General features: G+C 43.4%; 2 protein-coding genes across 3 annotated transcripts in view; one reads left to right on the plus strand and one right to left on the minus strand.

Moving 5' to 3' along the window:
• ntn1a (netrin 1a) overlaps positions 1-7714 on the plus strand; it is a 64762-nt gene extending 57048 nt beyond the window's left edge. For both annotated transcript variants that reach the window (XM_064324139.1, XM_064324138.1), the window contains exon 7: positions 5379-7714. In XM_064324139.1, coding sequence (XP_064180209.1) covers positions 5379-5707 — 329 coding nt within the window. In that variant the 3' untranslated portion in view covers positions 5708-7714. The remainder of the gene's footprint in view (positions 1-5378) is intronic.
• A 3269-nt stretch (positions 7715-10983) lies between these two features.
• Positions 10984-15211, minus strand: part of stx8 (syntaxin 8) — a 55742-nt gene continuing 51514 nt past the window's right edge. The window contains exon 8 of the mRNA XM_064324144.1: positions 10984-11766. Coding sequence (XP_064180214.1) covers positions 11699-11766 — 68 coding nt within the window. The 3' untranslated portion in view covers positions 10984-11698. The remainder of the gene's footprint in view (positions 11767-15211) is intronic.

Here is a 15211-nt window from a genome sequence, read left to right on the forward strand (position 1 = left end):
GCATCTCTTACACAGCTTCGGATCAGTTTACATTCAGCGAGCGTGTGGAGAAAAAGGATCTGTCTCGCTCTTGCATAGCCATTTGACCACCACCCCTCCCCCCCGTCCCATTGGCTGCAGTAGACTCCTTAAGTTCTGCATATTCTAATGACAATGGCCCCATCACTCTAGTTTCCATGCAGTGCTCTGAGGCACTGCTGACACAAGAGGCCAGGAGTCCTGATAGCACTTTACAAGTTTAGCTCTCTCTCTCTCTCTCTCTCTCTATCTCTATCTCTCTCTCTCTCTTTCGCTCTCTTTCACTCTCACACACACACACACACACACCCTCCCGTCGAGAGCGGCCATACCATTAATCGTATAAATATCACGGAGCATCTCTCCGGTACACATCCCCGTTCAGCAGATCAGTGTCTCCCGATCACATCACAAATCGTCACAAGTAGCGCAATACAATGGGAGTGGAGCGGCAGCGTCTTAGCGTTTCGGAGCACCTTTCTGTGGGACCACCAAAAAAGCAAAGCGGGACAGTTCTGTCTGACTTTTTTCCGGCAGACTCCCCAACCCTTTCCCGTAACAAAAACAATACAAATACGCAGATTTGGCATAAGACTGGCCCAGAATCAAGAGTGTATCTTCTCCCCCAAATGCGCAACAATCCTTACCGTTCACTTCTAATCATGCAAAAGAAAATACTTTGTGTACTTACTGGTCTATTTAGAGTTTTAAGTCCCAGAATTTGTAAAATATTTGTGTCTAGATCAGACAAAAAAAAAAGGTTGATGTCCCTTAAAGAGCTCATCCTAGGAGCTAGGGCAAACCTACTGAGAGATTTTTATCGAAAACCACATGCTCTGCTGATTTAGTCTGCGGTATTTTTGGAAAATGGCGAGTTTGGCTTGCTATTTCAGTTCCTGCGCTTCTCCTTTCAAATCCATTTCAATTGTATTCTAGAAGAAAAGACAATTAGATCATGCTATGTTTTGTCATCCGTCCAAATAAAATTCGTCTTTAATAAAAAAAGAATAACATATCTACGGTAAATGAAAAAGTGTACCAGCCAAGAAACTTGGGCGTCTACTTTTGTGGATTGTGTTTATGTATGTTCTTTTTCCCGAAATAAGAAGACAAAAGAATGCGGGAAAACTGCAGTTGCTGTGTTTGAAAATGTCCTTATTATTTCGCTATATTTTGTTTTATTTACAGTTAATTATCAAAGCATTAATAAAATGGCTGATTGATTCAGTTAGAAAACATAACAGTTGATGAATCTGTTGGCTATCCCTATGTATTCTGACTGAAAACTATTTCCAGATAACCCATTTCCTAACAGCAAGAGGGCCAATATAAGATCGCTACCACAGGCTACGTAGCGTCCTTCACTGTGTCTTAATTCAACAAGGCCCTTCTTGGTCTGTGAGGAATAGCACATCTTAAAATAAATGAAAGCTCTTTGTGTATGCGCTGCGTTAACAAGAGCCACAAACATCACGCCTCTGTTGACCTGCGGGTCCGGCATTGTTTAAAATCGCGACAACAGTTCCGTCACTATTAGGTACCCATGGAGCAGAACAGATGGGGTGGCGGTCAGACAGGTGTTGACGGATTGCACCCGGGGAGAGATAAATATATTTTATTTATTATCTTTTTTCTGTGCGATGTGTTGTCACGGAGACAGTGAGTATGAAGGAAAGTATTCTCCAAAGACTTATCAAAGGCAAAAAGAACAAAGAATGAAAGACAGTTCTGTTTGTGGATGCCTCACATTGTCCTTAAAGGGATGCTTACACAATGCTGTCTCAGCGCTATCCTTAAAGGGACGCTCACACAATTCTGTCTGAGCGCTGTCCTTAAAGGGACACTCACACGGTTCTGTCTCAGCGCTGTCCTTAAAGGGACACTCACACAATTCTGTCTCAGCGCTGTCCTTAAAGGGACACTCACACAATTCTGTCTCAGAACGCTGCCCTTAAAGGGACACTCACACAGTTCTGTCTCAGAACGCTGCCCTTAAAGGGACACTCACACAATTCTGTCTCAGAACGCTGCGTCCTTAAAGGGACACTCACACAATTCTGTCTCAGCGCTGTCCTTAAAGGGACACTCACACAGTTCTGTCTCAGCGCTGTCCTTAAAGGGACACTCACACAATTCTGTGTCAGAGCACTGTCCTTAAAGGGACACTCACACAGTTCTGTCTCAGGGAAACGGCCTTGCTCCTTAAAAGGGTGCGCTCACTCACAATTCTGTCTCAGCGCTGTCCTTAAAGGGACACTCACAGTCGCAGTGTCTGGAATCCTCATGAGCTCACTGTGCGTTACTCCAGTCAACGCCAGGGTCCCACTCACCCTGACGCCAAGCCTGGCTGGTCTAGTGGTACAGGCAGCTCACACATGGATGCACAGAGGCCATGGTGGGTCTGTGGCCCCCAGATCAGCTGGCATGTTTGATAATTGGAGGGGTGGGCGGCGTGCTGAGGGGTTTTTGTAATTAAACGTGTACTCATTTATTGTGCTCGGCAGAGGGAACTCTGGGTAAAGCTCTGGCAGACATTGGCTCTCTCTCTCTCTCACTCTCTCTCCTCTCTCTCTCTCTATCTCTCTCCCCCTCTCTCTCTCTCTCCCTCTCTCTCTCTCTCTCTCTGGCTTTGCTCGGTCTCTCCGCTGAGACGATCCACCAGCCCTGACAGGCCACATTGTCTGTGCGGTGAAAAGAGGAACCGCTCAGTACCCCGTTCACAGCCCACTTCCCCATGTTCTCTGCCTCTCTGCCCCCCCGACAGCCGTTGGGACATGGGTCTAGCTGGCCCTCCCTGGCCTCAGCTCTAGTGTAGGGGTGTGTGCGCGTATATCTCCCTGCTTTGTTTATACCTCAGAGAAGCATTAAGGGACAGCCCCTCATTTGCAATACTGCCAAATTAGAACTAGAGGAACAGAAAGGAAAAGAGAAGAACATTTGCTGAGACAATAATCAAAGAACAAATAATTAAAACATTGACCTAAATTTAAAACATTCGGTAAAATTATTACAGAAAAAAAAGTGGTGTATATCTTCTCATGGGTATATCACCATGTTTGTTCTTAGCAGGAGTGACATTTCCACCATGCAGCAACTGCATTTCTCTCTGGATATGACAAACAGTCCCCAATCAGCTATTTCTGCTACTCCATAAAGTTTTGGGGTTTTTTTAAAACGGTTTTAAATCACGGGACGAAGCAGAATGACTCGTGTTCAGATCGCTCGCTTGTTGGTTGACGTGGAAACGGAAGGCGAAAGAAAAGGGATGTGCACTGGGACGCTTGCCCTGCTCTTGGATCATGTTCTGGCACTGAACACCTCCTGTGGCAGGGAAGATAAATAAGCCTGCCCCCCCCCCGAGATGAACAAGTTGCCTCCAGCCAGCCCAAAGGCACTGTCCGTGAATGGCAGACCTGTGAGAGAGCACTCCACTGATTCCAACAGGCCTCTTTTCTTCAGTAATTGCAGGCAATTTGCTCACTCCGCCCAGCCCCCCTACCCCCCCCCCGCATGCACTCGCTCGGAACACTTCCACCCGTCGGTGCACACAATTGCGCCGCCTGGAGAAACAGGGGTTTTTTCTTCTTCTTCTTTTTTTTTTGCCTTCACCAAAGGGAAGGAGGGGAGAAGAGACACTTCCTCTGAGGGTTTTCACATACATAGTGCCCCCCCCCGTGACATATTTTTCCGAAACAATGTCACCCCGTTACCAGGACCCCATGTGCCGTGAACGACTCCCAAGCTAGGGGCGCCCTTATGCCCGCTCCCCATCCCACAGCGGGAACTTCTACAGCCTCTGCGTGCCTCTGCACCCTGCACCCTGGGCTTCATACTGAGTTAACTTGTTGAGGTGTACTGGACTGCATTGCCGCCACATACATGAACGAATAACCGGCGGCAGTGTAGTATAATGGGTAAGGAGTTGGTCTTGTGACCTAAAGGTCGCGGGTTCGATTCCCCGGTAGGACACTGCCGTTGTACCCTTGAGCAAGGTGCTTAACCTGCATTGCTCCAGTACATATCCAGCTGTATAACTGGGTAGCGTCTTTAGCGTCTGCTAAATGCCTGTAAACTGAAACTGAAACTAAACTGAGTAAGACTCTCTTCTACCTCAGAGTTTCAAAGAATGGTGTTTGTGGACAAAATGCGGTGTTATCCTCTCTGTCAAAATGAAGCAGCTTCCCAACTGAGATCTGTCACATTCAAAAGAATTATCCTAGTGTTTAACTGCTAAAAGCACAGTAATTTTGGCAGAATAAAAAATCATGCAACGCCTGAACATCATGTGGGTACACACATAAGTAGGTAAAAACAATTATTTTCTATGGTTACATGGATTGCGGGGACAGAAGTGTGGTGTTGTTTTGAGGCTGTAGAATTATCTGTAAGCCAATGTCCAGTCCACAGTCTGCTGTAAATTTTAGGAGTGATAAACCCTGCAAACATCACCTTTGCATGACTTGCTTTTCTGCAGGTTTTATAGCTTTTAGAGTTTGACAATTGTGTTTGCTTTTTTTTATATTGTTTGCAGAAAATTGCCTTTCGATTTGTAGAGAAAATAAAAGAATTCAGTGCTCAGCACAGCCCTGGAACTTTTGCTTTTTGCCCCACCTTATCACCCCCCCCCCCCCCCCACCACATTCTTTTTCAAACTTTTGCGTTAAGGAAGGAAAACTGTTTCCAAGGAAACGTCTCGCAGGCGGCCCTCAGAGACTTTCACTTGTCGGGGAGGTGTCCTTTCAAATGTACATAGTGAGCGCTGATTCTCTCGGCTGGGGGCACTATGGCAACTGTTGCCATGATAATGAATATGCACGGTCTATACAAATGGAGGTCAAAGGCCAGGGCAAGGAGGAAGGAATGGGATGAGTGATAAGGACTGTGCAGGTCGGTGATTTGTACACATCCGCAGACAAGGGATGGCAATGCTTCTATCTCACTGATGCCAGACCACATTAATTAAACTTGTGGACAGATTTTGAAAGACAGTCACAAACAAATCTCAGTGTTAGAAAGGATTTATATTTGCCCAACAAAACTGAATGTGTTTCTCCCCCCTCTCTCTCTCTCCCCTCTCTATCTCTCTCTGTCCCCTCTCTCTCTCTCTCTCCCCTCTCTATCTCTCTCTCTCTCTGTCCCCTCTCTATCTCTCTATTTCTCTCCCCCCCTTGCTCTCTCTCTCTCTCTCTCACTCTTTCTCTCTCTCTCTCCTCCCCTCCTCTCCCCTCTATTTCTCTTCCCCCCTTGGTCTCTCTCTCTCTCTCTCTCTCTCTCCCTTCCTCTCCCCTCTATTTCTCTCCCCCCCCTTGCTCTCTCTCTCTCTCCCCTCTCCTTCCCCTTCTCTGATTGGCCCCCGCCAGCGGTCCAGGTGCACATCCTGAAAGTGGACAAGGCGGGCGAGTGGTGGAAGTTCACCGTCAACGTCATCTCCGTCTACAAGCAGGGCGCGAGCCGCATCCGCCGCGGCGACCAGTTCCTGTGGGTGCGCGCCAAGGACGTGGCCTGCAAGTGCCCCAAGGTCAAGCCCGGGAAGAAGTACCTGCTGCTGGGCAACGACGACGACTCCCCGGACCAGAGCGGCGTGGTGGCCGACAAGGGCAGCCTGGTCATCCAGTGGAGGGACACCTGGGCCCGCCGGCTGCGCAAGTTCCAGCAGCGAGAGAAGAAGGGCAAGTGCAAGAAGGCCTAAATAAAAAAATTTTTTTTTAAAAAAGTTTAAAAAAAAAAGAAAAGAGGGAAGAAGAAGAAGACGTCATCACGGAAAGAGCGGGAGAGAGAAGGCAGGAAGAGAAGAAACGGAGGGATGAGGGAGGGAGAGGAATGGCGAGGGACGGAAGGGGTGACTGGAGTGTTGCTGCTTTGTGTAGAAGCATGAAGAGAAAATTAGGATGTTTTTTTGTTTTTTAGGAACTTTTTGTGAAGGAGCTCACTTTGCATTTTCTCTTTTTTTTCCATCGAGATTTGTTTTTGTGGATTTTTTTTTTGCCAAGTTTGCACCTAATATTCCCAGTATATCAAGTTGTTTTTTTTTTTTTTACACCCCCCATTTCCATGGCTTCGTAACAATTTCAATCCATTTCTTTTTTTACGGGACATATTGTTTCAGCATAATTACGAAAAACAAGCTACTGTATCACATTTCTGTTTCTACAGCAGGCAATTGGGTTTTTATATATATGTTGAACAGCTTCTTCCCAGCAACTGAGGGGGCGGGGCCAGGGGAATGTGAGGCGAAGCTGCTGTCCTATTGGTGACTTCCGGGGCTGTGGTCTTGTCACGAGAAACGGTGTAAACAGCAATGCAAGCATTCACACTTTAGATGTACCGTAAAAAACCTTCGCTTTCGATGTGGTTTCCACTCTCAGAGTCACGTAACATAGAAAAACACGTTCAGTACTAGAGCGGCTTCTTTGACAAGGCTGCCATTTTCCTCAGTTACTTACAAAAACGTATCCTCTATATGTGGAACAGCTCGTCGTGTGTAAAATACCTCAGATCTTTTTTTTTTAGCTCACTCTGCGTTAAGCTGAAGAGTGCTGTAAAGTTGCATGTTTTTGGAGGAAATCCTCTGCTGGGCTATGGGGTCTTGGACCGGCATGCGGACTGAGGTCACGGATGCCCCAGTCGGGTATAAGAGGCACTTAGGAATTCATATTGCATCACAGCGTTGTCTCACCAACATTGAAGCTAACGTTTTTGATGGTTTGATTTGACAGTATGTTTTTTTTTTTCTGTTGTGGGAGAAAAGATATGAAAATATACAGTCATAACGGTGTTCCTCGATAGTCTTTACATGCATGGAAGTTCATTTTAGATGGTTAAAGCTCTTCTGCATGGTTTCGGATTGCATGTAAAAACCATTTCTGGGGAGATGAATTCTAAAATCTCTTTTAGACTGGTGCTGCTGTTTTATACTTAAATAATTGTTGTCATTTAACGGGAATAGTTCACGTTCTTGAGTTTTTTTTTGTATATTGTTCCAGTTCTATTGTATGTTCTCGACTGGCCCAGACGGTTTTTTTTGTGTATGATGGACGATGTTTTAGATGCACACGGAAGTTTTTTATGACCTGCCAGCTTTGCAATGGTCAGCATTCTGAGGTTTCTGGTCTAAAGCAAGAACATATACTTCACCTAGCTCCAAAGCAACTTCCAGAGCAATGTTAATAGCAAGTTCATATGTATATTACCTGATTAATCTTCAAAAAAATTACGTTCAATCCTATTTTCAGTTGGAATTATGTCCTATGACCATGTCCTACCTACACACCTGGGAAATGTGGTGCCTACTGCATATCAACATCACTGCACAGGACTTTGAGTGAAGAGCTTGTGCCACTTGAAAACTGCAAAGAACAGAAGTGCCAGCACAATATAAAAAGAGACTTTTTTTGTTTATGCTTGCGAGTAAATGTCATAAAATTAACCGGCTCATATTAATAGCCTCTGGAAACATAACGAGTGCAGTACAAGCTGTTTTGACATTACTGACGTGTATTTTCTTGCTTGCGGCCACAACCCACTTGATGCCCATATTGTTGATAAGTCGGCAGATCATCACAAATGTCTGCAAGCATCTAAACTATCTTTCATGCCACACATAAACTGTCAATAAGAAACATACACTAAAACTGAAATAAACCACAGAAAGTGAACTATCCTTTTTTCAAGTTTGTTGGATTGTCAACCCCAAAAAGAAAACATACAACTTATGCAAGTTTTGATCTTCACAAAGACTCACAATTATAGACCAACGACCAGCTGTCCATACAGCTTTCCTGTTATTTTTTTGAAGTACAACTCAACCATTTGTTCACATTTGCATTGTCAATCAGTGTTCCAAAAAAGGCTTTTTTTTTTGGATAGGGTAGTTCATATCCAGTCACTAGGGTTAAGCTAAAGATGGTGCCAGAAATGTGCATTAGGGAAAGACTGCATCCCTCAGCAAGTGTAAACCAACCTGGAGTACTTGTACAAAAGGCTTAATTAAATCTAAGCTATATGTGGAAATATAAATCTGATAAACTACATGACTTCATCTTGGTATTCGAGGCATGATGAAAGCAAAAAAAGTAAAGAAAAAACATGTTGTGTGCCAAAGACTTCAAACTGTCTGAAAGGCACAAATCATCCAAAGACTAGGCCTTATTGTTGTGCCATGAGAGTAAAATTAGCTTTTAGTCTGGCAGAAGTTAAAAAAAAACAGGCAAGAAACGAAGCAAAACAAAGCCAGACTCTGTATCAACTCCGATATCTTCAGCATGACAATAAACATTCTTGGTGTTGCTTTGAATCAGTAGGATCTTCCACCACAGTAATACAGCTATAATCTCTGGAAATCCCACTGTTCTCTGTGCACATCTATATTCCTTTTTTCTTCCACCATATGCTGTGAGCTGTCAGCCAATCACAGCCAATCTGGAGCTGAAAAAAAAACAAAAAAAATGTTTGCGGATGATCCTGTCGATTACAATTACCGGTCTCTGAACATAACTTGAGAAAGATGTACCCTGAACATTTCATTAAGGAGAAAATGCGCACTCACCAAGGTACAAGTAAACCAACTGTGAGACAAAATGAAGACCGTCTTTCCCTGGAGAGAGGTCCAAAGAGATTTGAATGCTTCTTAAACAAAACAAAAAAAAAATCATTGTCTAAGTGAGGTATCGCCTAAATCATTTGCAAAGTACAGACTGATGAAGAAAATTATGCAGACCCCTATCAATTAAATACATCATTTGTGTGATAAAATAATGTATCATTGTTGCTTAACAAGCAAAATTATTTTATTTTTTGTAAAAAAAAAAAGCGAAATAAAACAAATACATAAAAGATGTGTGCATTTTAAAAAGGTGCAGAGGTTTTCTGGTACGGAGGGGTTACAAAGTTAATTTTGATGTGTGTATAGTTAATATGTTTATGCATTATGTAGACAATTTTAAAATATCATTAACCAGAATTCTAATTATTGTAGATTTTAACAAAAAAAATTAAGAATGCTGAAAGAAAGCATTCCCTTTCCCGATCTGTGAGCCAGCAGGACTGCAGGTAGTGCAACATTACAGCAAGGAGGGGGATCTGAGGAGTGAGTGTGAGGCAGTGGGGTGCAGCAGAATCCCACACACACACACACACGCTCACGCACACACACGCACACACACATACATGCACACGCACGCGCGCGCACACAAATACGCACACACGCGCACGCACACACACACATATGCACACACATACATATACGTGCGCACACACACATGCACACACACACACACACATACGCTCACACACGAATGCACACACGCACTCACACACACACACGATGCACACACAACCATATGCACACACAAACACACATACACACGCGTGCACACACACATACGCACACGCGCATGCACACACACATACACACAAACATGCACGTGCACACACATACACACACACACACACGGGTAAACAATCAACTGACTGGGCCTGACTTACGTATAGATGTATTTGCTTCCTAATCTCTCCCAACTAATGGTCCAAATAAATTTTAAAAATCAACAGAAATAATACGTACAGCACACACCTTTGTGTTCTCACACCCTGGGCCTACAGGACAGAGACCAGCTGCCCTTACCCCTCCAGACGCTGGTCAGCATGCATCCGGAGCGCAGGGCTGCCTGTCTCTCTCACTGCAGTGGCTTAAGATGACGCCAGCCCACCCATGACAACTGGCTCTCAGCCAGACATGAAGGGGCTCCAGAAATATACTTCCATTAAGCAGATGGATAACTGTAGATTACTAAAAAAAAAGTGTATTCTAATTAGGGTAGAGGGAACAAACAGAAGATGTTTTAATTTATTGATCTGCCTGTTCCTGGGTGCATAACGCAGCCCTGTTAATTCCACTCCAGTCCTGCACAACGCATTCATCAGGTCTGACTGCTGCTCTATTGCAAATATATGTCTTTGTGTATAGATCATTAAAACGAACGTGTATGCTCATTACTGGCATCTCCTCACAAAGATGAATGTATTACATATCTATATACGATTAAATATATACGTATATGCATTTTATTGTCCATTGTAATATCCACAAAAAACAATGCCACTTACACATCAACACACATTTGGAATAAGATATATAATCAAACAACAAACTTGCTTTTTTCTGTGTTTTAGTAGCCCCACGATGTAAATTTTAGATCTGTTGTCCAAGCAATGAGAGGACGTGTGCATTTGTACTGCAGACCTGTTGGAACTTTGCATTTTGTTCATTCTATGAATTGTAAATGTTGTTTAGCTGTGGCCATTGCAAGAGTTTGCAATGTTTTACAATGCATACTAATATATTATTGGTTATTATATATGAATATATTTAATGACACATGAAACATTGTGTGTTTTATTTTTGTCCTTTTTTTTTTTTTTTTTTTTTAACTTTTCGTGGCTGTTGGATGTGATTAGGGTCAGAAGGACATTATAACTACTGAACACCAACCTGGTAGAACTAAACTAAAGAATTCAGTTGAAATAAACTCCAGTAAACTCACTGCCCTTGTCCTCTTCAATGGGGTAAGAAATGTCTCCAAGGCGAGTCGATTTACTGGTCAGAAGACTGATTCGGGTGCATTGTGCCAGATGAGTATTTGAAACATTTAGTCTTCTGGCCACAGTGTAGATGTTCCACACTTTTACATGATACTTCCCAACGGAGATAGAGACCAGTAGGCAGTAGTAGATGGTCGTGGTCTAAGCCCAATGCCCGTACAAACGCATCAGTTAAAAGCCCTTTTCACAATATAGCCACTTAATGTGAGGGAAGAAAACAAGGAAAAAGATACTGAAAAAACATCTTTAACATTATCTTAATAAACATGCACCATTTTTCATGGAAAAAGTGAAGTCATTGATGCTGTCCAACCCTGAGAGATCTGGTGTTCTGAGAAGAGGATCATAAAAGGCTGTATGCCAAGATGTGTGAATGTCATTTATTAGATGTTACAGCCATTACAATAATACAACGTAAAGAAAAGTAGAAGTTAAGTTAGCAGCACAGAAACATTACTTTTTTTTCTTCTTTTTTTTACTGGTTTTGCTCTATAAACAATATAAAATTTCAGGACAGGCAATAATTTATAGCAACCGCTGAGTGAGTATTTGTGAATATTGCTGAGGTGGTGAGTGGTATTACCCATCTGTCAATGCTGGCCACACACCACACACCCAAACTGCGGGGGACAGACATAATTTGGGAAGAGAGGTTGTGATCAGATGTGATCCTGACATTGGAATCCAGGTACATTCTAGAGAGAAAAGGTGCTTAGAAACAAAGGTCATGAGGGTCACCACCACTTGCCCCCCTCCCCCCCCAAACCCCCCACTCCCACCGTTCCAAACACACTGATGCTGGCTTCTCAGCGAGGCTTCACGCCACCTTTTTGTTTGCCCAGCTGCAAATTCCTTCACTTTCATGAATCAAATGAGAGGAGAATAAAAAGTACCAGAAAGAGGGATGGAGGGAGGGACGGAGGGAGGGAGGCGGGGTCAAGAGATGTGGGTGAGGAACGGGGGTGGGGGTGGGGGGGGCTTATTCTGTTCCACGTCTTCACAGTAGTTTCTGTGGCAGTCAAGGGGCACGCCACCACCACGCCCCCCCTTGGCCCCCGCCCCGTTGGTACGGTCCTCCTCGTTAGCCCGTGGGCCACACACCCACCACCACAATGGCGATCAGCAGCAGCACAATCACTACCAGCATCCCTGAAACGGGAAGAAAGAGAGAGAGAGGGAGAGAGAGAGAGAGAGAGAGAGAGAGAGAGAGAGAGAGAGAGAGAGAGAGAGAGAGAGAGAGAGAGAGAGAGGGATTACAGGCTCTGTCGAACAGCTCAGCAATTCACCCATGTGCAGGGCCTGAAGTAACATATGAAGTCTGCATTTTTTTATGGCCAATTAGCCTCTTAACATCATACCATGGGAACCGTATCCGACACAGAACATTTACACTCAGGTTTCCATGCAGAGGGGCCTAAATCTGGCCATTCTGGATAAAATGTCCTGTAATTCCACTTTCTGATTATGAGAATACGTACAGAATGTTTTAACTTATTGTTTTGATTTTTTGAAAACACAGGTGAATTTAAATTTAACAGAATAACAACAACAAAAAGAAAATCATCATAAAGATGTGTTCAAAGAAAGAAAGAAAAAAACAACTCAAAGGGTCGGGAATATAGAATATTTTGAAATCTTTGCCGCAAATCCAAAAAGCAAATGAAAAGAATAATAAGTCCACATAAAGCTCATAAATTGTATTAAATACACTCAGAGCCTTGAGGCCAGGTTGGCTGCGATGACCGTGAAGAGGGGACTATTAACAGGCAAGAGAATGGAGTGTGACGCAAGCGCAGCACAGCCAGCACCCTTCAGTCCTGCCCAGAGGTCCTGCCACAGTCCAACCATCTCCCTGCTCTTCAGGCAACAAAAAAAAAAAACCAAAAACATAAATGTGTCCAGATTCTCATCATACTGCCACCCCAGGAAAGAACAGGCTGTCAGAATGCCGCCCGTTGACATGAATCCCGTGATTCCATCCCTGTTAGCCGTTAGGGCCGGCGCTAAACGAGTGTTTTATGACTGGCCAACACGTCTCTGCTCCAGCTCAGGCGTGAGCGGGGTGTTCAGACCTGGCAGCCGATCACAGAGGCAGCGAGCACACATCATGTTTTCAATTTCGCCTGGATAAGAGCGTCTGCTCAATGCCTGTAATGTAATGTACTGCCTGAGCGCGAGAGAAGCTATCGGCAAAAAGCCCTTTATCACACAGTCACGAAGCGCCGGAGCGATCCAAGCCGCGTTTAAAGCCAAACTTTCAGCGCCAGCGCATTCACTGAGATATCTGCACTGCATCAGACACGGTTTGACATGGTGTCATAACAGTGTAGCTTATAACTTTGCAATTTTTACTCCTGTATCTAGTGTTTTCACAGAGGCCTGAAAAACACATTGAACTTGGTGCAGGAACGAAAAACATTTTACTGTGCGAAACCACAGGCTATGATCTTGAGTATTTGGGTTTCTTTTTCTTTCTTTGATTTGCCAATACCTGCACATAGGGTCAGAGGGGCAGGGCAAAGGGAGAAAAAAGACCAGAGAAGCAATTTGATTGGACAAGAGGCATTTCATGAGCGCTGATATAGGGCACATGTGCAACAGCACTGGAATTAACTGTAACGTATCACTCCGCTTTCTTTCCAATTGATACACCGTTGAAAAAAAAGTTATTTTTACAAATGTAATCCTGAAGGAAATATAAACGACAAAATCTTAATTCGTTGTCTCAATCATTACTTGATAAATAGCTGTGCTCATACTGTAATATACAGTACAGCACTTCCTCACGTGTGATATTGCTTAATTATAAAATTGACGTTTTTAATTCGTTGCTAAACGCTTTTTAATTCACTCAATTTTTTACATTTTTAATTAAACGCTTAAATACGATTCTTTTTCAAAGAATAATAAATGAATTGATTAACAGAGCAGCAAATTTGTAGTCTGACTTTAAAAAAATAAAAAACAAGTCACAATTATTGAACAATGTAAAATTTACCATTTAAATATATTTTCTTTACAGTAGGCCTACGGTTTCTTGCAGAGTGAAAAATGCGAATACCGCAATGGAATCTACAGGGCTGACGGCCACGACGTTGCAGTTATTGAATAAAAAACAAACCTACATTTCTAACGACACGGCGAAATGCTTTGATAGTCTATATAAGAAATAAAAGAAACAAATGCGCAAATGTCTGGTACAGCCTATCTGAAATAATGAAACATAATAATGAAATAAATAAACGAACAAAACGCGTGACATTAGATATGTGTTTTTCACAAAGTACACGGGATATTTAATTGTCATTTGAATACTAAAGTTGGTCTTTAAAAACAGGCGTAGGTTCACATGTTCTGGCATCAAGAGGTTTCGTAGGTTGCTTAGCTACAATCAGGCCAGCAATGAACAAAACTCGTTCGGGAGGAGTGGAGGTTGCAAGGATGCAAAGATATTTCTTTGCACGCTTTGACAGCGGCAATAATCTCCTCGTTTACCCACCAATACTCATTCCAGATCTAAAGCTGTCTTCTCGAGGTTAATATTAGTACCTCAATGCTATGATGAGCCTATTTATAATATATGTTATGTATGCATTCGTATTTATACAAATTATAATGGGTCCTTTACGGGTATTTTTTTACGTGCACAGTTATGGACTACGTCTAACCGAGCCGGTCGCTACTCATCATATTTTTCATCGGCTTCTTCCTGCGAAAAGGCAGCAGATCAATAGTCAACACTGACCATAAAGATGAGTTTGCAGCGCAAAGGCTCAAAACTGCCGTCTCTTGAATCCTCATAAATGATACTGATAAATCCTAAAAGTACAAAACAAAACAAAAGCTTGTTCTTAGACAATTCTAAGAACAGCCCAATAATGTATTTTAAATAATGTGGGAATGGTGCATGGAATATACGTTTCACTCTTACGCTGACAGGTATTGACCTTTCATTGGATTTTTAGTTGGTTGGATTCCAAAATAAGTTGTGCCTGGAAAGGTATTTGCAGCTGTTTCAAATTGTTTTCATGAAATCCCTCCAAGGTGCTGGTGAAAAAGGCCAGGTACAGCTCGTTATGAGCGCGTGTGATAACCGCCAATCAAAGCCAACGGCAGCTTTGGTGGCAGGCTGCGTTTCTGTCTCGTTCCAATCGCGGGTCACACACGTCGGAGGCTATCCGGGGCCTAATTTAACTGGCACTTTTTTGAACGCTATCTGGAAGGATTTCAAACATTCGCCCTGCTGCGGATCCAAAGGCTGTCAGCCATTTGCAATTACATGCAAAAATAAAATAAAAAAATAAAAAAAGAACAAAAACTGACCCGGCTTACTCAACTTGTCCACTGTTATTCCTAGTGTGGCTGCCTTTCTCCTTTTCCCCTTTATGGTTTACATTGCTCTCATACTTTGGCCTCCCTGTGCGTTCTCCTGCGTGCGGGGGCCCTGCTGGGGGCCCAGAGGTCTGACACGGCTTTTCTGCGGTCGCTCCACTCCGCTCCACCTCCAGGATTTCTTCATCAGCCAGAGGAGTCAAACCGGGTCGAGTCACCCACCAGAATGGCTTCTTTACTGGGGCAAAGATTCTTCTAGATG

Source organism: Anguilla rostrata, chromosome 2, assembly GCF_018555375.3.
Source record: "Anguilla rostrata isolate EN2019 chromosome 2, ASM1855537v3, whole genome shotgun sequence".
NCBI classification, from domain to species: domain Eukaryota; kingdom Metazoa; phylum Chordata; class Actinopteri; order Anguilliformes; family Anguillidae; genus Anguilla; species Anguilla rostrata.